The sequence below is a fragment of the Zootoca vivipara genome, chromosome Z1 (genome assembly GCF_965207765.1).
Source record: "Zootoca vivipara chromosome Z1, rZooViv2.hap1.1, whole genome shotgun sequence".
Classification (NCBI taxonomy): Eukaryota; Metazoa; Chordata; class Lepidosauria; order Squamata; family Lacertidae; genus Zootoca; species Zootoca vivipara.
In genome coordinates, this window is record NC_142583.1 from 53,852,610 (window position 1) to 53,877,450 (window position 24,841).

Sequence of the window (24,841 nt, forward strand, 5' to 3'; positions counted from 1 at the left end):
CTACATCAGTATCACTGCTAGTGAGTTGTATTTATTGATTTAGGATTTCCCCCCCCCCAGGCTTCCCTGAATGCAGTGCATAAATTCAAAGATTTCTGTGCTTAAATTACTTCCATTTTGTATGTGTGTCCTCTAATAACTTTTGTACTTGACCTGGAAGAAATCTGCAAGCAGTGAAATTGATGTAGAACAGAGTGTCCCTATTTTCACCTGAGGAATGTTGGAGAGTATACACTGGGGGGGGGGAGGAACCCACCACTTCTTTCTACACATTTGTGCCCTCACGTTCCTGGGCTGAATGCCTGAAGGGGTTTCTTGTACATACCCTTAAGCTCACACCTAGCACAGTTTTGAGAAGGATGAGAAATATTGGCTGGTGCAAGGAACGAAAGCTGTAATTTCAGTTGTTGACTACTAGAATGCACGTTTTCAGGAGCACACACACACACACACCATGCTTTTTTCTAAATAAAAATGTTTAGGGGTACTCTAATTTTCCTACTCATATTGAAGTACTACCCCTCAATGAGGCCAAACTTAGATTCACAAAATGTTTAGGGGTGCGTACCCCTGTGTCCCCCCCCAGAAAAAAGCACTGTACATACACACGTGTGTGTGTGTGTGTGTGTGTGTGTGTGTGTGTGTGTGTGTGTAAGACAGGAGTGCCTGGCGTGCTCTGGTCCATGGGGTCATGAAGAGTCGGACACGACTAAACGACTAAACAACAACAACAGTGTGTGTGTCTGTCCAATTATATTCTAAGTTTTCAAGTTCTTGATGCAGTTAAGCACTTCGATCGTTAATGACTGCTGGCTTATTTTAGATATAATGTGTAAAACATGCAAACAATTATAAAAAAGGGAAGCAGAAACTCAAATGTATTGCTGCGTGAAAGTGGCTTCAGATAATTGTCAGTGCCCCTTTGTGGGTGCAGCAGTCCAAGCCTCCTGCTTGTTGGTTTCCTGAGAAGTTTCCTTTGTAAACAACAAAAAAAGCAAATTCCCGCCATGCTCTCCACACAAACAGCTGAGGGGAATGCTCCTCCTGGTTGCCAGTTGGCTTTCTCTCCCGCTGCCTGGCGCTCTTTCTCCAGGCCCTCCTTCCTTCCGGAAGGTCGGGAGCGACCGTTAATCAAGCGGAATGTTGGAGAGGGTGGGATTTAATCCACACCATCTTGGTTTCCATGGCTTGACAGAGGGTTGGGCAAGTCCCCAGAGAGAAATGGTCACCTCAGAGCCGGCCTGGCCATCTGCCACTGAAACGTAGCTTGAGGGACGGAGGTTGACTCTTCAAGGCCGCCCTCCTGGCCTGACCACTGGAAGGTGTAAATCGGCCTCAGCCGCTTCGGTGGTCAGCTATTCTGGGCCCTCTGTCTCCTCTTGCCCGCCATGGGTGAGCAGCGGCTTCTGTGTAACTTTCCGAAGACAGGTAGAGATTTATCTCTTGAGAGGGCCAGCACACGCGCTTACATTGATCCGCCGTTGAACTGGCCCACATTGTTCAGCCGAGCTGCTTGAGACAAAAAATGTATTGCAGCTGGGCCCAGTTAATGGTTTATTAAACCCCACTGGGTTCGCTGGAAGCTACTCCCATGTAAGTCAGTGCAGAGGTGAATGAGCGCTACAGACAGTGTTTTTTTTCAGGGGGTACGCAGGGGTACACATACCCCTAAACATTTTGTGAATTTAAGTTTGGCCTCATTGAGGGGCAGTATTTCAATATGAGTAGGAAAATGAGAGTATCCCTAAACATGTTTTTTAGGGAAAAAAGCACTGGTTACAGCCCAATCCCAAGCATGTTTACTTGGAAGTAAGGCCCATTGATTTACACCCTAGTATGTGTCTTAAGGGTTGTAGCAGTCTTAGTCTCGGAAAGCAAGTGTTTAGGAGGTGATCTTGATATGACGCTTTTGAAAAGCTGCTTGCAATTTTTTATCCCCACTTACCCAGGGTCCATGTTTCCTTTGGAAATGAGGCACAGCGGAGACTGTGGTGTGGTGTATTTATAATATATGGCTTATTTACACACACACACAAAACAAAAACAAAAACCTGAGCCTATGATAGAGAGGTTCGAAACATTGCCCTCCAAGAGTGTCCCTTCTCCCTTGCTTCAGCCTCTGATTCAAAACAGGCAATTCACATTGTCCTCTGGACCCCTTCTCCAGCTTGCTAAGTTTAACAGACTGACACCTTTTTCACATCAATCACAACGCAGCCAACTGAAATCCTAAAATGTCGTTCTAACAAAAACTCTAGCACTGCCTTCTAATGCTCTCAAAGCTCAGGGAGGGGCTCCTTGCATTTGCTGGCTGGCACAGAGTCTTTGCTTTGCTGATAACCCACCTCCCCTTGTTCTCTGCAATTGGCAATCTTTTGAACACGGGGAGCTGAGTCCAGTTATTAAGGGTCTGGCTTCCAGTTTAACTCTCCAAGTATTGATTAAATTCTAACACTTACTAAATACAGGAATTGTGGGTGTCTTGCACCCACAAACCCTGGCACACACAAACTCATAACAATATCAGGGTTGCCATATTTCAAAAAGTGAAAACCTGGATAGAAAAGTAGTTGTGCTTGTGCCTGCAGTATTCCAGATATGTCCAGGAAATTTCGGGCATATGGCAACCCTAAACAATATACACCTGGGCTGCTAGAGATGTTCTCATTCTTGCCATAGTTCTAAACAAAGCAAAAACATTTGGCCCCTCCACCTTGCCAAACCACAACTATAACTTTTCATTGATTTTAGCACCCTAAGGTCATCATTGCTGCTCACGCTTTGCCAGCTAAATGGAACAGCGCCGCTTTGCCAAACCACTGTGTTCCCATCTGAAGTCAGTTTCTTTTACATGTTGGCAGCCTACCAAGGCTTTGTACACACTATAGGGACGCAGGTGGCGCTGTGGTCTAAACCACTGAGCCTCTTGGGCTTGCCGATCAGAAGGTTGGTGGTTCGAATCCGCACAACAGGGTGAGCTCCCGTTGCTCTGCCCCAGCTCCTGCCAACCTAGCAGTTCGAAAGCATGTCAGTGCAAGTAGATAAATAGGTACTGTTGCAGCGGGAGGGTAAACAGTGTTTCCATGCACTCTGGTTTCCGTCACGGTGTTCCGTTGCGCCAGAAGTGGTTTAGTCATGCTGGTCACGTGACCCGGAAAGCTGTCTGTGGACAAACGCCGTCTCCCTTGGCCTGAAAGCGAGATGAGCGCTGCACCCCATAGTCACCTTTGACTGGACTTAACCATCCAGGGGTCCTTTACCTTTTACCTTTGTACACACCATAATTTTAAAGCTCATTCAAAGCACATTCTTTCCCTCAAAGAATTATGGGCGCTGCGGTTTACTCCTCATAGTGTTCCAGCACCTCTTAAACTACAATACCCAGAGTTCTTTGAGGGAAGGAATGTGGTTTAAAGGTATGGTGTACACAACCTAGAAGGCTTCCCTCCTCTGCAGCCAGCATGGCAGCACAGGCTACTAATCTTTTACTAGGTCAGGGGGGGAAAACCAAATACAGTACACAGTTTAGTAAATGTTGTGAGTTGATCTGCAAGATTTTGCTAGAGCTAGAAAAAAGAAACCCAAATCCAAAGATGTTCTTTTACTCAAGAGTTTATGCAACTTCAAATACATACTTGATGCTCAGGCAGAAACCGGAGTATTCTTGTGTAACCTGCCTATTATAGCACTGTATGAACTTGCACAGACATTTGCAGAAGAGCATTGACTGTTTTTCCTTCTACCTTTGGATCATTGGATCGAAATCCACTGTAATTTAGCAAGTAACCATGTGGCTGGGAAGCTGAATGTTTAAATATTAATAGAAAGAAATTCCAATGCTGTTGGGGGGGGGCCCATTTAAATCAGGTAGAATATATGGCACCTGAAATACATTTTGTTTAAATCATAGGTTGGTCAGCATGTCGGAAGATGTTGTGAAGAACAGTAAGGATGGGAGGGTTCTTTGCAAAGAGCAATAAGGTTGATGACGAGCCCGAAATAGCTCAGGTATTTGTATAAATATATTGGCAGTTTGGGTCAAAAATGATTACGTCAGCTGGAACAGGGAAAGGTCTTCCTTTCCCCCATTCAAAAGAACTTTAGGAAGACCCAGTTAGTGGGTGAAAGCTCACTAACAAAAGATAGCTGTGCCTGGTAACTTCACAAAGGAGAATTAAGCAGTGGCCCTTTTGACGTTGGGATGCAGGTGGCGCTGTGGGTCAAACCACAGAGCCTAGGGCTTGCTGATCAGAAGGTCGGCGGTTTGAATCCCTGTGACGGGGTGAGCTCCTGTTGCTCGGTCCCAGCTCCTGCCAACCTAGCAGTTTGAAAGCCCATCAAAGTGCAAGTACAGCGGGAAGGTAAACGGCGTTTCCGTGTGCTGCTCTGGTTCGCCAGAAGCGGCTTTGTCATGCTGGCCACATGACCTGGAAGCTGTACACCAGCTCCCTCAGCCAATAATGCGAGATGAGCACCGCAACCCCAGAGTCGGTCACGACTGGACCTAATGGTCAGGGGTCCCTTTACCTTTTGACGTTATTCACCTTGTGATTTCCAAATCCCCAGTCTTGTCACAGTATATCCTCGGAAGTAAGCCCCATTGAGTTGAGTAGCACTTGCTTCTTAGGGAAAATGTGTGGGACTCTGGCATTATTTGGTACGTCAATTGCTCTCCCCATTTTAAATCAGGAGGAAATTCTCACTGCAGAAAATGAAGAGGAAATGTCCCTGAAGGATTTTGAACTGCAAGAGGAGGAGCCACCAGGAAGACTGCGGCAAATATGTATTTTCCCTCCACAAGGCATATTTGCTGAAATAGTAACAAATGGTATGCAAAGGGAATGCAAAGGGCGAAGAGAATACAGCCACCCTTTGGTTTTCTATTGGCTATAATTGTCTTGGGTTTTTTTTTCCAACCTAATATCAAGTTCCAGGGTTTTATATTTAAAAGAGTATAATTTCAGCTGATCAGTTGGTGACTCCCCTTTTGTCAGGGATGGTGAACTCCAGCATGTAGCTAATCCCAGTGAAGTCACCGACAATCAGCTGATCCCTCAATTACTGGCTTTTATTCAGACATCGCTCTGCTGGCCTATGGAGCTGTGAATTCTGCACAGTGCCACAGCTAACAGTACGGGGATTGTTTTCATGGTCTCCGATTTGTGTGGGGATGTTGACCTTCAACCTCTGATCCACCTCTACAAGGCAGAAACAAACCAGAGGTTTAAGTAAGTTGCAAGGCTGATTATCCCAGGATAATTCATTGTGGGGTCGTCAAGCACCCTTCAGAGGTGAATTGGCAAGAGACATGTAACACATTCTAACGTTTTCATGTCCCAGGGAATGCTCTGAAAGTACACGTGTAGTTCTTCAGCAGGTTTGGCTCAGTTAACCTGCCTGGATATGTTTAGCCCCACTCAGAGCTCCTTGGAGGAAAATCAGAGTGTGATAAATCAAGTAAAACCTTCAGGAGCCTTAACCAAAACCTTCAGAACTCCACCGAAATTCTTTTGTCTGCTAAACCGACAAGATAACTGATATCCCTTCCATTTTGATCCATCAGCTCTGCAGTTCATTCCTAACCGTTATTGTTTTCATCATTATTGTAAGCTTTTAAGCCCGGTCTTAATGTTCTCTCTTGTAAGTGAACTCCCAAAAGTCTATAACCCTCACTACATTTATGCAGATTTATCTTGAAAGTGGGTCACGACCAAGCACACACTAAGAGATGCTTTCTCCTGTAATGTGTACAGATTATGACCCAAATAATTTGATCTACGGAAAACATTACGATTCATGCCTGGCCACTGAGTGAAAATCTCTAAAGATCCTAGATGAAATGGCTACATAGGGGAAAGTTTTACTATTTATCAATCCGTTTATATTATTTGCAATGGTCTTTATTGCTTTTGATTTTTGTTGGAGATAATATTCATGGCCCAGGAATAAAGAAAGAAGGGTAAGTATGGAAGCACCTTTGTGCCATTGGCTCCCTGTAACTTCCGTTTCCATTCGCCAGAGCTGTGTAGGAAATTGTTCTAAAATTGCACCTGCACTTTCCAGCGCTGCCATTCTGGTGCAGTGGGAAAGAACAGTAGGGGCTGCCAAAAATTCCCATTCTCAAACAAATAACAGTAAGTGGGAGGAGATCTGAAACTTCTCTAAAATCTATTTAGATTGCAGAACAACAATAAAAAAGCAATCACGCTCATCTGTGGCCCGGGTTGCGTGGTAGCACATTTAGCACCATAGCTGATTTGCAACAGCCCCTCATTGTCGTCTGGATGACAACAAGCATTTCACAGTAGCTTTAAATAAAGAATCAAAGTAAACAAACATTCAGAAGAATTTATTCTTACGGTCACAGACCAGCTTATAAACAAACATTTGAAAACAAACACGGCACAGAAAAGTGCATTGCTAGCACAAGTTTTGTTTCTTTCATTACTTTAACCAGAAATTGGTTTTCACGAAGCTCTGAAGAACGTAACATGATTTCTGAAGGATGCTGAAGCATTTATTCCCCTGTTTTTCCAGTAGCAGCAGCAGCGCTGATCTGGGCTGTGATCTGGGTTGTTGTAGGCAAGGAGTGTCTTCCTGGTGGAAATATCTTTGGACTTTTGTTCCTCTTCTTTTCTTCTTTACTTGGTGGTAAAATTATGGAGTCCATTAGAGTACCTGGCTTGCCTCCACTCCCTCGTCTTCTTGGTAAGTATTGCTTTATCAGGTACTGTGCATCCATCCTATTTTTACATAAACCTGATTTTTTTCGATATGACAGCAGAGTTGTCCAAATGTCAATTTAGGCTCCCAATTTTTTTATTCATTATGCATCATTTCAAGAGGTTTCCACTGGAGATCAATTGCAGGCTTATTATTTCCTGCAGGTAACCAAAATGTTGCAAAGGGTATTTCTAGTTTTTAAGAGTTTCTTTGTCCATTTCCCCCCTCCACCCAGTGAGTAATAGAGGACTCTCAAGTGTAAGCAAGATATATAGCATATTTGCACCACCCTACACATGATCCCATCCAGGCAAAAGAGGAAAAGGTGTCAGTCTTGTTAAACCCATTGAATACGTATGCTTAACTACCTCTCAGACTGAGCTGGACTTGGGCCCCTTGTATTTTGGGCAGGAGAGGGACAAAAGGCAAGGAGCTGTTTGTTTAAGAAAAGCTGGTAAGTTGCTGTTAGGATCTTTATTTGTATGTTGATGGTCATATACATGCTTCATCAAGTATGTAAGCATGTTAGGGGAGTTTGAATTCCACCTGATGCACAGTAGCATCAATCCCAGGGATCTCTGTGTCTTGTCAAATAGAAAAAGGAAGAATGGCATCTACTAGTCACTGTCAGTTTAAGATGGGAGGCTGTTTTCCTTCTCCATCTGAGACAGCACAGAGTGGTTGGGGCAGAGTGAATCCTATCTGCATGTCTTCTTCTTCTTCTTCTTCTTCTTCTTCTTCTTCTTCTTCTTCTTCTTCTTCTTCTTCTTCTTCTTCTTCTTCTTCTTCTTCTTCTATCACTCGTAGCCAAGTAAGACTGTTTTCCACAAGCACCAGTTTTAACAGTGAGTCCATAAGTGACTGTGGAGGCCAATTCTGGACCCCCACACCCTTCCACAGTGGGGACATAGGTTTCCAGGCAGGAGTTAATCACAGTGAGGGTTTGCCAAGCATTCCTTCCTCTTAGCACATTTCTCCCTTTCGTCCTGAGCTTGAGCATCTTCAATTGGAGCACTCACAGGCCAGTGTTTCCCAGTTGTGAGTGAGATCTCCATGTAAATTAGATACAGTGGTACCTCGGTTTGCGACCACAATTGGTTCCGGGGAGCTGGTCGCTCCCCGAATTTGTCACTCCCCGAGGCACACTTCTGAGCGTGCGCGAAGCGCCGATAGAGCGCTTCTGCGCATCCGTGCACTGTGCAGATCGCTTCTGGATGTAAACACTTCCGGGTCCGCAGTGGTTGGAAACCGAAGTGGTCGCAAACGGAGGCGGTTGCAAAACCGAGGTATGACTGTAAGTAGATACTGTTTTTCAGACTTATAAGCAGCCACAGAAAAGGGCTTGAACAGGATCTGGGCTGCAGTTCTGGAGAAGAGATCTTTTCACCTTTGCACAAAACTGTTTCCCTGACTTAAATTCGTGCCACAGTTGTTATTTGGTACAGACTGGAGAAAAGGCATTCATATGGTGCTCTCTTCCCCAGCTGCCTGCAACTGTTAACTACGGGTAGTTCCCAGCAGATTTAAATTGTGAAAGGGTAGAGGGCGAAGGATTCAACCCCCTCCCCCAGTGATATAGTCCAATCCCAGCCCCATTCCATATTGTTATTCTGGCACACTATTTAACACTGCAGCCACTTTACCCCATGCTTTTCAAACGTTGCTTGCTGCCTGTGATGTCAGCAATGAGTGACATGCCTTTCTCTGTTCCATTTAGGGATGCTGCTTGCTGGGTTTCTCATCAGGAATGTCCCATACACTAGTAAACTAGTCCAGATCAATGTGAAATGGGGAGCTGCCCTGCGAAACATTGCCCTCTCAATTATCTTGGCTCTTGCTGGCCTTGGTCTTGACCCAAAGGTGAAGTATGAAATGGTCCTTAACATGTGCAAAATCTTTTTGAACACACTGAGAAGTATGGCAAAGAGCTTTCCTGGTGACCACACAAAAGCAAAATGAAAGAATGTGGCCCGCAGAAAGATTGTTTATTCTTTAAACTCTTCCCAGCTCCAAATATTCACTAGATAATATGCTAGATATAATTTCACCACCCTACCTCTCTCTAAACATCAGAACCCAGAAAACAGAGTTGTAACCTAGATGCCAAACCCACATCTCTTGGATTCAAGCACCGTTCGATTTACATTTTCCATTCCTAAGGAAGAATGAAAACAGATACAGTATTTTTATGGCAGTTGTAGTGGTATGATTTGGTACAAAAGTACCGGTATTTTTTTTGCTTTGGAGCAAGCTCTGGAAAATCTTTTGGAGCAAGTTTCTTGCAATGCCAAATGTGCGTTGGGGAAAATGCATCTGTGAAGGCAACTATTGGCTAGCACCAATTCAACACACTTCTACTCCTAATCTATGTCACTGTTTTTTATTAAGTTTCTGAATTTTTTAAGTTGAAGGCTGAGCATCTTACTGAATATATTGTTACAGCTCCTGATCCACAGACCCTTTTTTTTTATTAATTACTGTTTTATGTTTTATGAATTACTTCCACTTACGCTCTGCTTGTATATTTGTAAATGAAGGGCATTGCAAGTCTCTAATTCTCTCTCACCCAAAGGGAATTAAAATTAGATAGTGTTGCCTGTGCATGCATTGCTTGAAAAAGAATGTGGGGGAAATTTGCAAGCCCCCTAATTCTCGAAATTAGGGGTGAGATTTACTGCCAATCCAGTATGCAGTTTTCTGGAATGTATATGTGTAATGCACTTTGAAGAGCTGGGTTCACACTACAGGTGACGAACTTAAAAGTGTACCTCTCTTCATCCTAAATAGCATGAATCCATTTCCAATCTCCTATTATAATGCATTGTATTGTCCCATATAAGAAAAGTTATGTACAGCAGACCAAATCTCAACTGATTTTACGTAACAGCAAAAAAAGAAGTTGACAACAGTTGTTTTTTTATATAAAAAAATGTGTTTTCTCTTTCAGGCTCTGAATAAGTTGAAAGCGATCTGTTTCAGACTTAGCTTTGGCCCTTGCCTCACTGAAGCATGTGCAGCAGCTGTCCTGTCCCACTATATCATGGGCCTGCCATGGGAATGGGGGTTTATGTTAGGGTAAGAGATAACTCTTTGCTTTCTCGTGCTTACAAGCTGTACACATATCTTCTAGCAATACTTACAATTGCAATCTTAAACACAGTGCGCAAAGTCCCGAGCCATGAGGGGATGCATTTTTTGGGTTCTTTACTGTTATTAATAAGAATATGGAAGCATGGAATCTTTTCCCTCCACTGCATTCCATTACCAGTCTGGATAATGAAGGCGCTTGGAGTGTTTCATAGAGTGGCAGCCCTGAGAAACACAGAGAAGACACACAGCCAGGGCTGGATTTAGGTTTGATGAGGCCCTAAGCTACTGAAGGTAATGGGGCCATTTATATGTCCAGCTGTCCTTGGTCAACAACAAATTGTTGCTGGTTTTTTTTGTGTTGAATATATGCTATATGGTAATTTATGGACCTAATAGCAGGCATCCCCAACCTTCGGCCCTCCAGATGTTTTGGACTACAATTCCCATCTTCCCCGACCCCTGGTCCTGTTAGCTAGGGATCATGGGAGTTGTAGGCCAAAACATCTGGAGGGCCGCAGGTTGGGGGTGCCTGACCTAATAGTCATTTGCACATGTTGCCATGCAAGCAGTCCACCGAAAAGAAGGTTTTTTTGCACCAAGAACTCTGGCCAGAAATTTCAATGTTAGGAATGAATCCTACTCGCGAGTTACAGTCAAATAAGGTATGTATTCTGGTAAGACTAACAGTCTTGAACAGAACAAATGAATACAAACAAAAAATGAGCTTCAAGTTCACTAGAGTATATATACAGTGGTGCCTCGCTAGACGAATTTAATTCGTTCCACGGGTCTTTTCTTATAACGAAAAATTCGTCTAGCGAATCCCATAGGAATGCATTGACTTTTTTTGAATTATTTTTTTTTGCCCATAGGAACGCATTAATTGAATTTCAATGCATTCCTATGGGAAACCGCGATTCGCTAGACGAATTTTTCATAAAACGAATTTGTCTAGTGAGGCAACCTCCACTAGAAAAAACCTTTCGTTAAGTGGAAATTTCGTTAAGCAGGGCATTCGTTAAGCGAGGCACCACTGTAGTTTAAAGTGTTACAACTTAGAAAATAATAGCACATTACAGTGTAAAGACACAAAAGCTATCAACTAATAATATCCGTAAATGTCAGTCCGAGTCCAAAGGTGTTCAAAAGGGTCATTTCATATAGAGCCGGAATGCCGAGTCGATTCAGTAAAAGAACCCAGGACAGGGCCCTGTTTCGATATGGACGTCTTCATCAGCTGGTAATATCAAAAACATCAAATAATAACAAATAATACATAGATTAATGCAACCAGTCCATGCAGAGTGTAGGCACCCTATATATAGAAATGAGCAAACCAGTGATATTTTAGGGGGTAGGCTAGCAGGCGGGGCCCATTACTTACATCATAGGAGCCTACACAACACAAAACACTGTTGCTGTACGTGTTGTTGTTTAGTCGTTTAGTCGTGTCCGACTCTTCGTGACCCCATGGACCATAGCACGCCAGGCACTCCTGTCTTGCACTGCCTCCCGCAGTTTGGTCAAACTCATGTTCGTAGCTTCGAGAACACTGTCCAACCATCTTGTCCTCTGTCGTCCCCTTCTCCTAGTGCCCTCAATCTTTCCCAACATCAGGGTCTTTTCCAAGGATTCTTCTCTTCTCATGAGGTGGCCAAAGTATTGGAGCCTCAGCTTCACGATCTGTCCTTCCAGGGAGCACTCAGGGCTGATTTCCTTAAGAATGGATAGGTTTGAACTTCTAGCAGTCCATGGGACTCTCAAGAGTCTTCTCCAGCACCATAATTCAAAAGCATCAATTCTTCGACGATCAGCCTTCTTTATGGTCCAGCTCTCACTTCCATACATCACTACTGGGAAAACCATAGCTTTAACTATACGGACCTTTGTCGGCAAAGTGATGTCTCTGCTTTTTAAGATGCTGTCTAGGTTTGTCATTGCTTTTCTCCCAAGAAGCAGGCGTCTTTTAATTTCGTGACTGCTGTCACCATCTGCAGTGATCAAGGAGCCCAAGAAAGTAAAATCTCTCACTGCCTCCATTTCTTCCCCTTCTATTTGCCAGGAGGTGATGGGACCAGTGGCCATGATCTTGGTTTTTTTGATGTTGAGCTTCAGACCATATTTTGCGCTCTCCTCTTTCACCCTCATTAAAAGGTTCTTTAATTCCTCCTTGCTTTCTGCCATCAAGGTTGTGTCATCTGCATATCTGAGGTTGTTGATATTTCTTCCGGCAATCTTAATTCCGGCTTGGGATTCATCTAGTCCAGCCTTTCGCATGATGAATTCTGCATATAAGTTAAATAAGCAGGGAGACAATATACAACCTTGTCGTACTCCTTTCCCAATTTTGAACCAATCAGTTGTTCCATATCCAGTTCTAACTGTAGCTTCTTGTCCCACATAGAGATTTCTCAGGAGACAGATGAGGTGATCAGGCACTCCCATTTCTTTAAGAACTTGCCATAGTTTGCTGTGGTCGACACAGTCAAAGGCTTTTGCATAGTCAATGAAGCAGAAGTAGACGTTTTTCTGGAACTCTCTAGCTTTCTCCATAATCCAGCGCATGTTTGCTATTTGGTCTCTGGTTCCTCTGCCCTTTCGAAATCCAGCTTGCACTTCTGGGAGTTCTCGGTCCACATACTGCCTAAGCCTGCCTTGTAGAATTTTAAGCATAACCTTGCTAGCGTGTGAAATGAGCGCAATTGTGCGGTAGTTGGAGCATTCTTTGGCACTGCCCTTCTTTGGAATTGGGATGTAGACTGATCTTCTCCAATCCTCTGGCCATTGCTGAGTTTTCCAAACTTGCTGGCATATTGGGTGTAGCACCTTAACAGCATCATCTTTTAAAATTTTAAATAGTTCAGCTGGAATATCATCACTTCCACTGGCCTTGTTACTAGCAATGCTTTCTAAGGCCCATTTGACTTCACTCTCCAAGATGTCTGGCTCAAGGTCACCAACCACACTACCTGGGGTGTATGAGACCTCCATATCTTTCTGGTATAATTCCTCTGTGTATTCTTGCCACCTCTTCTTGATGTCTTCTGCTTCTGTTAGGTCCTTACCACTTTTGTCCTTGATTATGGTAATCTTTGTACGAAATGTTCCTTTCATATCTCCAATTTTCTTGAACAGATCTCTGGTTTTCCCCATTCTATTGTTTTCCTCTATTTCTTTGCATTGCTCATTTAAGAAGACCCTCTTGTCTCTCCTTGCTGTTTTTTGGAAATCTGCATTCAGTTTCCTGTATCTTTCCCTATCTCCCTTGCATTTTGCTTGCCTCCTCTCCTCCGCTATTTGTAAGGCCTCGTTGGATAGCCATTTTGCTTTCTTGCATTTCCTTTTCCTTGGGATGGTTTTCGTTGCTGCCTCCTGTATAATGTTACGAGCCTCCATCCATAGTTCTTCAGGCACTCTGTTCACCAAATCTAAATCCTTAAACCTGTTCCTCACTTCCACTGTGTATTCATAAGGGATTTGATTCAGATTGTATCTTACTGGCCCAGTGGTTTTTCCTACTTTCTTCAGTTTAAGCTGGAATTTTGCTATAAGAAGCTGATGATCTGAGTTACAGTCAGCTCCAGGTCTTGTTTTTGCTGACTGTATAGAGCTTCTCCATCTTTGGCTGCAGAGAATATAATCAATCTGATTTCGATGCTGCCCATTTGGTGATATCCATGTGTAGAGTCGTCTCTTGTGTTGTTGGAAGAGAGTGTTTGTGATGACCAGCTTGTTCTCTTGACAGAACTCTATTAGCCTTTGCCCTGCTTCATTTTGAACTCCAAGGCCAAACTTGCCAGTTGTTCCTTTTATCTCTTGATTCCCTACTTTAGCATTCCAATCCCCTGTAATGAGAAGAACATCCTTCTTTGGTGTCATTTCTAGAAGTTGTTGTAGGTCTTCATAGAATTGGTCAATTTCACTTTCTTCAGCACCGGTAGTTGGTGCATAAACTTGGATTACTGTGATGTTAAAAGGTCTGCCTTGGATTCGTATCGAGATCATTCTGTCATTTTTGAGATTGCATCCCATTACAGCTTTTGCCACTCTTTTGTTGACTATGAGGGCCACTCCATTTCTGCTACAGGATTCTTGCCCACAGTAGTAGATATGATAGTCACCCGAACTGAATTCGCCCATTCCCTTCCATTTTAGTTCACTGATGCCCAGGATGTCGATATTTATTCTTGTCATCTCATTTTTGACCACATCCAGCTTACCTCCACTCATGGTTCTTACATTCCAGGTTCCTATGCAATATTTTTCTTTACAGCATCGGACTTTCCTTTCGCTTCCAGGCATATCCGCAACTGAGCGTCCTTTCGGCTTTGGCCCAGCCGCTTCATCAGCTCTGAATCTACTTGTACTTGTCCTCCGCTCTTCCTCAGTAGCATGTTGGATGCCTTCCGACCTGAGGGGCTCATCTTCCAGCGTCATAACTTTTATATGCCTGTTGTCTTTGTCCATGGAGTTTTCTTGGCAGGGATACTGGAGTGGTTTGCCAGTTCCTTCTCCAGGTGGATCACGTTTAGTCAAAACTCTCCACTATGACCTGTCCATCTTGGGTGGCCCTGCATGGCATAGCTCATAGCTTCTCTGAGTTATTCAAGCCCCTTCGCCACGACAAGGCATTGATCCATGAAGGGGGTTGCTGTACGTAGGTTTTATTTTATTTGTTTTTAATCTTCCATTTTAGAAATGTACATCCAGGTTTTTTTCCCCTTTAATTTTTATGGGGGCCCCCAAGAGAGTGGGGCCCTAAGCTATAGCTTGTTTTGCTTATGCGTAAATCCGGCACTGCACACAGCTGTGTCTTGTTTTCCCTTTTTTTACAGCATGGAGTGCATTGTTGTGATTATAAAGAGGGGGGGGGATTTATTTCCAGAAAATTCTGATACATCACCTCCTGTAAAGTTTTATCTGAAGGAAGCAATGTAGTGTTCCCTTATTTCGCCAAGAGCTAATTTTGTGCCCTTTCAGGTTTGTTCTAGGTGCCGTGTCTCCTGCTATCGTTGTCCTTTCGTTGCTGATGCTGCAGTCCAAAGGATATGGTGTGGATAAAGGCATCCCTACTTTGCTAATAGCTGCTGCCAGCCTGGATGATATCGTGGCCATTACAGGATTCAACACCTTCTTGGGCATGGCCTTTTCCAAAGGTACTGGAACTACAGTACTCCCTAGAAATGAAAAGCAACTGCATTGGACCCATTTTTTTAAAAAAAAGCATAGGCAGAATTGGGAGGCTGAACGCGGTGCTAGTTCTCTTGAGGATGGGAGAAGGCTGGCTTCCTTCAGGAAGGGTTCGTTTTGATGTGACCTCTTTCTTCTCGAACGGAGAATATGTGTTGTCAAACAGCTGGGATTGGGAGAAGGAGAATTCCATTCCATTCACGTTAAAGGGAAAATTACTTAATTTGCACTTTCTGAAATGACGCACAGGCTGCAACTCGGCCATCCTTCAAACTTCACACAGCTATGAATTTTGCAGTGCAGTTTTCCAACTTAGTGCTATGCATGAAAGAGGTAGCAAAAACAGCACATCACACGAGACAGCTGTGCTGAACTTTTCTATTTTATGTGGTAGTTCACTACAGAGGTGAGCTTTTTGAAGACCTGTTATTGAGTATCCATCCTGAGTTGTTTGCACAAAGCTTGTGTGGCGGTTATATAGTGTCTGCTATTTATTAAGCACTCATTTTGATCTCTTCCTGCAGAGGTTATACAATAGCCACTGCTGAGTGAGCACTAGGGTGATGACTTATTTACAACCTCACTTCCCTGTATCATAATTTGATGAGTTTCATTAAATCTTACTTTCAAAGAGATTTGATATAAAAAGACCTCACGCACAAAATGATTTTTAAAAAATTATTTATCAGTTTTTTGACCATTTTTGAAGTCGCTGTAAGCAGATAAAAAATTGAACCGAAGCTTTAGAGTCACATATATACAACATTATATAGGGTCATCAAACACACAAGGAAGCTTTTTTTAGCTGCAGTAACAGTATAGACGCCGCTAGAGGACGATGTTTTGCTACCTCTCCTGTAGGTTCTTTTCCCAGCATGCCCGGCAGGGTCTGCTGGCTGAGTTTTGAGGTCCCAAAAAGGGGCTTTTACCTTCTGCAGGTGTGACATTTGTATACCCTATGTTGCTAAGAACACTCCCCATTGTGGAATGTGGCGTTGTGTCCAAATTTGATACGAAATATATATAGAATTGTTAATACAATTTTATGAAATGGTAAAACGGCATACAAAATTTTTTAAAATGGTTTGTGCGTAACCTTTTTAAATATTTCAATGGAATATACCTCATTGTAGTCATTAATAGGCAAAAGTTCATCCATTTGTGCTACAGGAAATATTTTTTGAGAAAAAAATGAAAAAGTCATCACCCTAGTGAGCACTCATCCTAATTTGTTTGCACAGAGATTATTCGACTTCTCATCAACTGATTGTTATCCCAGACTTTTTAGTGTGCCTTCCCATCACTCTCCTTACTACAAAAAAGTCTGCTTTTTAAAAAGAAGAAGTTGGTTTGTTACTTGAAAACCTAAATTTGCAGGTATGAATGAAGTTGAATACATCCCACAGTATAGTGACAGTCTGGAGGGAACCCAGCGTTCTGGTTCTGAACTGAATTACATCCGCTCTCTTTCCTCTTATATTCATTTTTGCACTTTAGATACTGTGTAGAAAAATCACAGTAGGCAAGCACCATTTCTTTTTTCTTTTACTTCTGCTGTGGTACAGTGGCTGCCACCTGCTGGGCAAAGAAGCAATTGCAACTCTTGTATAGAATCGTAGAATCTTAGAGTTGGAGGGACCCCCAAGGGTCATCTAGTCCAACCCCCTGAAGTGCAGGAACCTCAGCTAAAGCATCCATGACAGATGGCCATCCAGCCTCTGTTTAAAAACCTCCAAGGAAAGAGAGTTCGCCACCTCTCTTGGGAGTCTCTACAAAGCCTCTCAATTCAGTAGTTGGTTTTTTAAAAACAACAACAACAAAGATCCCTGGAAGACATACTCTTAACTCTGTCTGCTTTCTACCTTGAAAACACTCTTCAGGACATTTCTTCTCTCTGCACTCCTCCCAGCTGCCCTCTCTCCTCTGGTAACTACTGTGAATGCATGACCTGCTGTCTGTCTGCAGGCACTGGAGTCGTCTGCAAGGGATTCCCACACGGCAGGGTTGATGTTGCCAGCCTTCATGTCTCATTTGCAGATATCTTTATAACGCAGAGTTGGTCTACCAGCCGGCCTGGTGCCTGAAACCAGCTCTCCGAAAAGCACAGCCTTGGGGATCCTGCCATCTTCCATTCTGTGTACAGGACCAAGCAAGGTGTAAACCAGGCATCTCCAAACTGCGGCCCTCCAGATGTTTTGGCCTACAACTCCCATGATCCCTAGCTAACAAGACCAGTGGTTGAGGAAGATGGGAATTGTAGTCCAAAACATCTGGAGGCATGGGCGTAGGCAGGGGGGCAGGAGGGGGCAATTGCCCCCCCTAGAAGCAAAAGGCTGAGGGGCGCAGCTTGGCAGCCCCAGGCTCCCGCTCCCGGCGCGAAGCTCCAGAGGCGTGCGGGGAGCGTAAGCAGAGGAGCGCTAAGCGGGAGCGGGGAGCGTAAGAGGAGGAGGAGGCAGCCACAGGCTCGCGTTCCCCGCACACCTCTGGAGCTTCGCGCCGGGAGCGGGAGCCTGGGGCCGCCTCCTTGGAAGAGCGTAGCCCCACCCACATTCCCACTGTGACCCCTCCCCTCCCGCCCCTTGCCCCTGCCCCTTGCCCCCCCTAATTTTGATCCTGGGTACGCCCCTGTCTGGAGGGCTGAAGTTCGGGGGTGCCTGTAAAACCATGGGTAGGCAAACTAAGGCCCAGGGGCTGGATCTGGCCCAATTGCCTTCTAAATCCAGCCTGTGGACAGTCCGGGAATCAGTGTGTTTTTACATGAGTAGAAGAATGTGCCCTTTTATTTAAAATGCATCTCTGGGTTATTTGTGGGGCATAGGAATTCGTTCATTTCCCCCCTTCAAAATATAGTTTGGCCCCCCACAAGGTCTGAGGGACAGTGGGCTGGCCCCCTGCTGAAAAAGTTTGCTGATCCCTGGTGTAGACGCTGCTGAGACAGAAGTATGAACATGCTGGGAATGTGGGCTTGAAGTGAATTAAAGCTCTGTTGCCCTAGCACAACAACTCCACTTTTTTGAAGGACTTTAGGAAAGTGGGGGGGGGGGCACCGAAAAGTGTGGGATGATGAACTAATGATTAATGGAAATAATATAACCACTGCTCAAGCAAATTAATGCTCATTGCCATATAACCACAAACAGATTAGAACTCATGTTCAGTAAAGGCCAGACATAATCTATCTTCTGCATAAACTTTATGCAAGCAAAGCAGGATCAATGCTCAATAAACGGGTCGCCTTGTCATAGTTGATGTACCGAAGGCTTTTTGATTTCCAGTTCTGCCAGTGTTCTACCACCATACCCTTTTTGCTTTGTTTCAGAAAATATTTTGGCTATACTGTTATGACCAGATCAATTTCATGAAAATCTGTGTTTACACCATTTTCTTCTGTTGTATCCAAAAAGGCTCTGTCTTCAAGAGTATCCTCCGTGGTTTAATAGAAGTTGTAATCGGTGCAGGAACTGGTGGCCTTCTGGGAATTTTTATTTGGTACTTTCCAAGCAAGGATCAGGTAAAAAAGGAAGCTGCTGGGAAGTTTCAGCCTTGCATCTCACTCATCAAGGGGAAATGGTAGGGGGATGCTGCAAAAGACACTATCCATGTCCTAGTTTATAACTGTCAAGAATGTGATCCAGAGATTGTCAATGTTACAAAATCACTCTTTTCCAAGGATGTGAATCCAGTGTATTTTATTGGCATTTCTTTTCCTGGTGCCAATGGGACCCAGGTGGCGCTGTGGGTTAAACCACAGAGCCTAGGGCTTGCTGATCAGAAGGTCGGTGGTTCGAATCCCCGTGACGGGGTGAGCTCCCGTTGCTCGGTCCCAGCTCCTGCCAACCTAGCAGTTCGAAAGCACATCAAAGTACAAGTCGATAAATACCGTAGGTACCGCTCCGGCGGGAAGGTAAACGGCATTTCCGTGCGCTGCTCTGCTTTGCCAGAAGCGGCTTAGTCATGCTGGCCACATGACCCGGAAGCTGTACACCGGCTCCCTCGGCCAATAATGCGAGATGAGTGCCGCAACCCCAGAGTTGTCCACGACTGGACTTAATGGTCTGGGGTCCCTTTACCTTAATAATGCTATAGTAATATTTTAAAGACACTTTCTATTTTCTGCCCTGGTCTTAGGCATATGTTGTGTGGAAGAGAGCATTCTTTGTGTTGGGTCTCTCTGCGTTTACTCTTTTGGGCTGCAAGCATTTTGGCTTTCCTGGATCTGGAGGCCTCTGCACAATTGTCTTGTCATTTCTGGCTGGGCTGAGATGGTCTGCGGAGAAGGTGAGCATTCAGCAAACATACAGCTGAGAACTCAGGAACAGATTTGTGCATAGCTGCCAAGTCTCCCGTTTTTCGCGGGAAACCCCCGGATTTTAATCCTTTTCCCGCTGTTATCCCTAATAGAAAAAAATCCCAGAAATTCCCCGGATTTCCTACCTGCCAGGGAGGCTCCATTTCGGGTGCTGCTCTGACCATGTCTGGGCACTGGAAATTGGGCAGAGCGGCACCGGAAGTCGCTTCTACGCATGTCTAGACATGCGTAGTAGCGATTTCCGGTGCCGCACCGCTGCTGATCCCGCATTTTTCAGCGGGAGACTTGGCAGCTATGGATTTGTGTGAAGGAGAGAACTCAAGGTGGACTGCTTTACAGTAGCACCCCGGGCTCCTTTAGCATCAAGGGCAAGATAGGAATGTAATGCTACGAATAACAACAACTACAACTACACAATAAGCTAGTTATTCATAGCATAAAATGAATATAAGTTAAAAATTTCTAGAAGTTTGGGGGAAATGGAACAAATTGAAAAGTGGGCTCTTAAACAAAATTAATGTTGGACACGTTGATCAATTACACGGCTAGTTTGTGGGGGAAAGAATTCCAGAATCCACAGTTGGTAACTACCTGTATTGATCAGGACCAACCAACATGCTGCAGAATAATATATCATGCTAGGGACGCCCTCTATTTTGGGGGACTAAAAATTAAGAAAATGGGGGGAGATTGCCCAGAGTTGTTCAGCTTTGGTGGGGAGGATTGCCCAGAGTTCTGGAGCTTCTTGGGGGGGGGGGCAGAGTTGTTGAACTTTGATAAGGGGGGATTGCTGAAAATCACTCACCTGCCTGACCTATGCTAACACTCGCATGCGTCATAACAGCCTCCTAATGTCTGTCCCATCACTGGCAGAAGCAGCCAATTGCCTGCCCAATTGACGCAGCAACAGCCAATCAATACCATCCCTTGTCACACCCACCAATAACACGCTGCTGACAATCTTCGGCTCATGGCATCAACCAATCCCACGTCCCCCCAATGCACTATCCATGTATAAGACGCCCCTCTATTTTAAACATAATTTTTATTTGAAAAAAACCCTATTCTTATACATTAAAAAGTACAGTAATTGCTTGCTACATTAAAAATGGTTATATTTTTTAAAGATCTAATAAAAACGGATAATACTAGTTCTTGTAACGCTTTGTGTGCACTCTTCGTCTTGCAGAAAGCAGTGGAAGAGATTGTTAGACTTGCCTGGCAATTTTTCCAACCCTTTCTGTTTGGTTTAATCGGAGCTGAAATATCCGTTGTCTCTCTCGGACCAAAAATGGTTGGTAAGTCTGCTAACCAGTGCTGGCAGGGGTGCCAACTTGAAAGAAGACATTGTGGGAGGAGGTGCAGGTAAGCCCCACCCTGCACACACAAACCCATTTGAATGACAATGCAAACAGCAGAGGGTCAACTGCTGCATCCCAGCTCCTACTGCTTATGTGAGCCACAGGGTGGAGAGGCTTCTTGCCCATTTTGCACCGTGGCAGCTCTAGGCGCCCTCCAATATGATGTGCAGAAGCTGGACCACACGAGCATCTGAACCTTCTTTTAGCACTGGGGACAGGTCAGTGTCCCTCCAGGGTTTTGAGAGCCCCTGGCTAGCTTAAGGAACACAGGCAAGTCCAAATGGCCCACAGACAGTTCTATTCCCTAACATTTTGCAACTGCTCCCCACCATCTCAGTTGGCCACCTCACTCTCACTTAATGTTAGGGCTTTGTCCTGCTGGCACATCACCCATGCTTTTGACTTTTGTTCCTAATAAGATGAGGATGAGGGCTGAGAGGAATGATGAAGTATATATCACTCTGCCTACAGGATTTTGTTTGATCACAATGTGTTTGGCTCTCATAATACGAATGACTGCTACATTCCTGTTGGTGAGTTTCGCTGGCTTGAACTTCAAAGAGAAAACATTCATCGCGCTGGCATGGGTCCCCAAAGCAACTGTCCAGGTAGAGTGTGCCTATATAAGAGACCCTGTTTCTTCTGCAGAAAAGATGCTAAAATCACTCGCCATGGTGCACTACTCTAGGTGGGGAAGGCGTATTGCTTTTGACTCTTGCAAGCAACCTGATAATCAGCTTCCTTACTCCATAGTTTAATTTCTTCCTCTGTCTGAAGTGTTTTCTGTCCTTTCCTGTGCACCACCATACATTTAACAAAAAAGTAGAAATGGAAATGTAGTTTCCAGCCCCCCTAACCACGGATAGGAAGTTAAAGAGAACCATGAGCCAGATATTCTTGACCAAAGTTTTTCTTTAATGCCACAGCTCTCTTAGGAGATCACTTTCACCATGCATGCAGATTTGCCCTCAAAATTGATCTCACTAACAGAAGCCCCTTTTAACTGAAAATTGAATACCCTTCTGTGGACCCCAAAAACATTGTTTTTACTTTGGGGAGATGTCATTTTGCTTCCTAATACATACATTCAGCAACCCGGTGAATTATAATGGTAACCATACTGATTACTTGACCCATACAGCAGCGACAGCCCAGGCCTCCCACTTTGCAAGTCAGAAGCTGATTATCATTTCCCCCACAAGCTGGATTGAGCCCCAGGGTCTCCAAATTTAAGAAGGGCTACCGTGAACTGTGATTGTAAGGCTATTCAAATCTGGCTCCTGTAAGTCCTGAACTGGCCAAATGAAAGAATCCTGCTTGGATTCTAATATTAGTTAATGAAGTTATATGGTGGAATATAAGGTTTCCCTTCCCTCGCAATTGCAGCAGCACTGTCTGTTCAGGGAGGCCCCCCTCTAATTCTCCAAAAAGGCTTCTTTGTGGGGTGCAGGTAGCTTCAGAGTGTGGGACACGTGGACAGGAAACTTTCCTTCTGTGAATATAACATATGATCCAATTCAATGTCCTCCCACCCCCCACCCCTTCCCTGCAGGCTGCAATTGGTTCTGTTGGTTTAGATACAGCCCGAGAGATGAAGGATCCAGTCCTAGAACATTACGGCCTGACCATCTTGACAATAGCTTTCCTGGGAATCCTGTTAACAGCTCCAACTGGAGCTCTGGTCATTGGCCTGGCAGGACCCAAACTCCTTCACAAGACTGACATGGGCGATGAAGAAGATGGGGGGAAAGCATCTTCGCCAATATAGTGAAGTGTCAGGGAATACCTAAATCGGTACTCCGGGCTTCCAAGAAATCGCAGTGCCCTATAGTGGCATACAGTTGTCTGAAATCCCATGAGGAATGCATTGTAGGTCCTGCTAAAACAGCAACCCAAGTTGAGGAGAATATAGTTACATTAAATCAGCATCCAGGTCTTCCTTCATCCTTCACACAGGAATTTTGGGTGACTGCAGCCACAAGTGGAGTAGATCAGTGGCCTGGTTCAAAGAGACAAATGGCCGCAGGGTGTGAGAAAGCATTGAGGGTGGCTCGATGAAGTGTCACTGGAAGTTTATATACGGTGGTCTCAACAGAAAGACGTGCCAGAAGCACCAATCCCAGCAGTAAATAATCAAGAGAAGGTTCATAGACTTTACAACCGATAGTCAAAGCTCCCAATGGCTTTTGCAGTAACCAAAGGCAGTTACGTTCTGGCAACAGATGTGGAGTCTTTGGGACCATCCAGGGAGTGTGATGTTTCTTTTCCTATCCTGAATGCTTGAAACAGTGAGGTAAGGGCCCAACACACAAATGTCGTAATGGTGCAGTGGACAGTTGTGGATTTTGCACATGGAACGAACAAAGTTCATCAAAGTTTGTCCGTGTATTAGATACTAATCTGACTGGTCTGGCATTGCAAAGATTTATATCCTCTGCCATCGATTCCCCATCTACACGTTATAATGTTAAAACAGCAACCACCACCCAGCGAAAGTAGTAGCTTCAGAGCTGCCTGCCGGCCTCTTTGACCTAATGGGTTGAATTGGATCCAGGAAGAACTGTTGGAGTCTTTTTGGCTTCTTATGAATATACTTGCAGAGGAGAGAAGAATGAGGAGGGCAGCAGGAAACGACTGCTATTGGATGAAGGATGTGTGATCCTGCTGGGATGAATACGGAGTATTTTTCTTTTTACAGCTTTTACAGTTGCTGGCAATCACGCATATGTGTGTGTTCTGTAAAACGAAAGGGTTGCTGAAATTCCAGAGGATACATGAGTTTTAGGAAACTAGATACTAGCAAAACTTGAGTCAAGAGCTGCATGTGAACCTTAGAATGCTGCCTCCAATTTCACAAGTGTGGGGAGTGTATTACTTTAAAGATTTTGCAGAATCATACATATGTCATTTAGGAAAACCTTTTTTTCCATACCCATGAATATTGCATGGGTTTCTTTTTGGTGTTTTTTTTTAAAGAGCAATGTTGGGCATGGGTTAGAAAGAAATTGGGGTGTCCCCCCCAACCCTTGAGACCCATCACCACTTCATCACCACTTCATAAGATGCTGCAATTCCTTTGAAAACTATTGAGGGCAGTGTACTACCGAAAAGAAACTGCTCACAATTCCTCCAGTACACCCAGTTTTAAAAAAAATTATTTAAAAAATGGGTGCTGGTTTGTAATGCTTGCAGTGTTTTTGCTGACTGCTTTGTAAAAACAAAACACCAGAGGATTTTTAATTGCAGATCAGGTGAGTGTGTAAAGCTGCATTATCTGCATTTTTATCGCTTGTGGCAAAAGCAGTGCTTTTAAAACTGTTGTATGGAGGGGTGCTGGAGTGCCAAATAGCATAAGATAGCCCCCCTGAATCACATTGCTAATCATATGATTTTAAGGGGAAAGTTTTAAAATGGAACTTTCCCTTATCGCTAGCTTTGATTCCCACTACAAATACTCAAGGGTAATAATATTGGCATAGTGCACTTAGAGCTGCCATCTGTTGGGAAAGAGAAACAGAATGCTAAAAAATATGCACTTTCTAGCTTTACTGTGATGTTTCACCAGAGGGAGCAAAAAGCTCAGACATGCATTGTTTTCCTCCATTTTGGTCTTGGAAGAGTCTGAGTTTTCCCTGAATACTCAGATCTGATTTCTACAATAAGTCTTTTAATGTTCCTTGGGTAGACATAGTGTTATTTTTTTACAACAAAGACAAACGTCCAGTAGTCATTTTCTAAAACCAGAGCCGAAAGCCAATTTCCTGCAACCTTTAACTCTGGCAAGGTGTGAAAAGTACTGTGGAATCAGATTGCTGCATCTGGCTGAGTTTCGGCTGTCAGTCATACAGAAGGCACCAGCAAGCTGAACTCAAGTCCCTTACTTGAAATACCTTCCAGGTGTGAATTCCTAAAATGGCAAATTTGCACCCTTTGCTCGACAGCAGCAGCAGTTACAACTGGATTTGCTTTCTTTCTAGTGCATGACCACTATAATACTGGGAAACGTAAAAAAAAAGAAATAAATAAATGTCAATGACTTTATAGAGTAGTGTTCTTGTTACTTTTAAAGTCAAAGGGTCAAAGGGTCTATTGTTTAGGTAACCCTTTTTACTCATCACATATATGCTTGCATCATGCGTGATCACTTCCAGATCTCTTTATAGAGCAT

At 44.0% G+C, this 24,841-nt stretch overlaps 1 protein-coding gene across 2 annotated transcripts in view; it reads left to right on the plus strand.

Annotated features, from left to right (window-relative positions):
* Positions 1–24,714, plus strand: part of LOC118084407 (sodium/hydrogen exchanger 9B2-like) — a 25,632-nt gene extending 918 nt beyond the window's left edge. For both annotated transcript variants that reach the window (XM_088661116.1, XM_035113893.3), the window contains 11 exons: positions 3,911–4,008; positions 4,690–4,828; positions 6,538–6,708; positions 8,441–8,583; positions 9,671–9,798; positions 14,794–14,969; positions 18,408–18,514; positions 19,132–19,281; positions 20,502–20,610; positions 21,145–21,281; positions 22,226–24,714. In XM_088661116.1, the coding sequence (XP_088517242.1) occupies positions 3,952–4,008; positions 4,690–4,828; positions 6,538–6,708; positions 8,441–8,583; positions 9,671–9,798; positions 14,794–14,969; positions 18,408–18,514; positions 19,132–19,281; positions 20,502–20,610; positions 21,145–21,281; positions 22,226–22,441 (1,533 nt within the window). In that variant the 5' untranslated portion in view covers positions 3,911–3,951 and the 3' untranslated portion in view covers positions 22,442–24,714. The remainder of the gene's footprint in view (positions 1–3,910; positions 4,009–4,689; positions 4,829–6,537; positions 6,709–8,440; positions 8,584–9,670; positions 9,799–14,793; positions 14,970–18,407; positions 18,515–19,131; positions 19,282–20,501; positions 20,611–21,144; positions 21,282–22,225) is intronic.
* Positions 24,715–24,841: the final 127 nt, after the last annotated feature.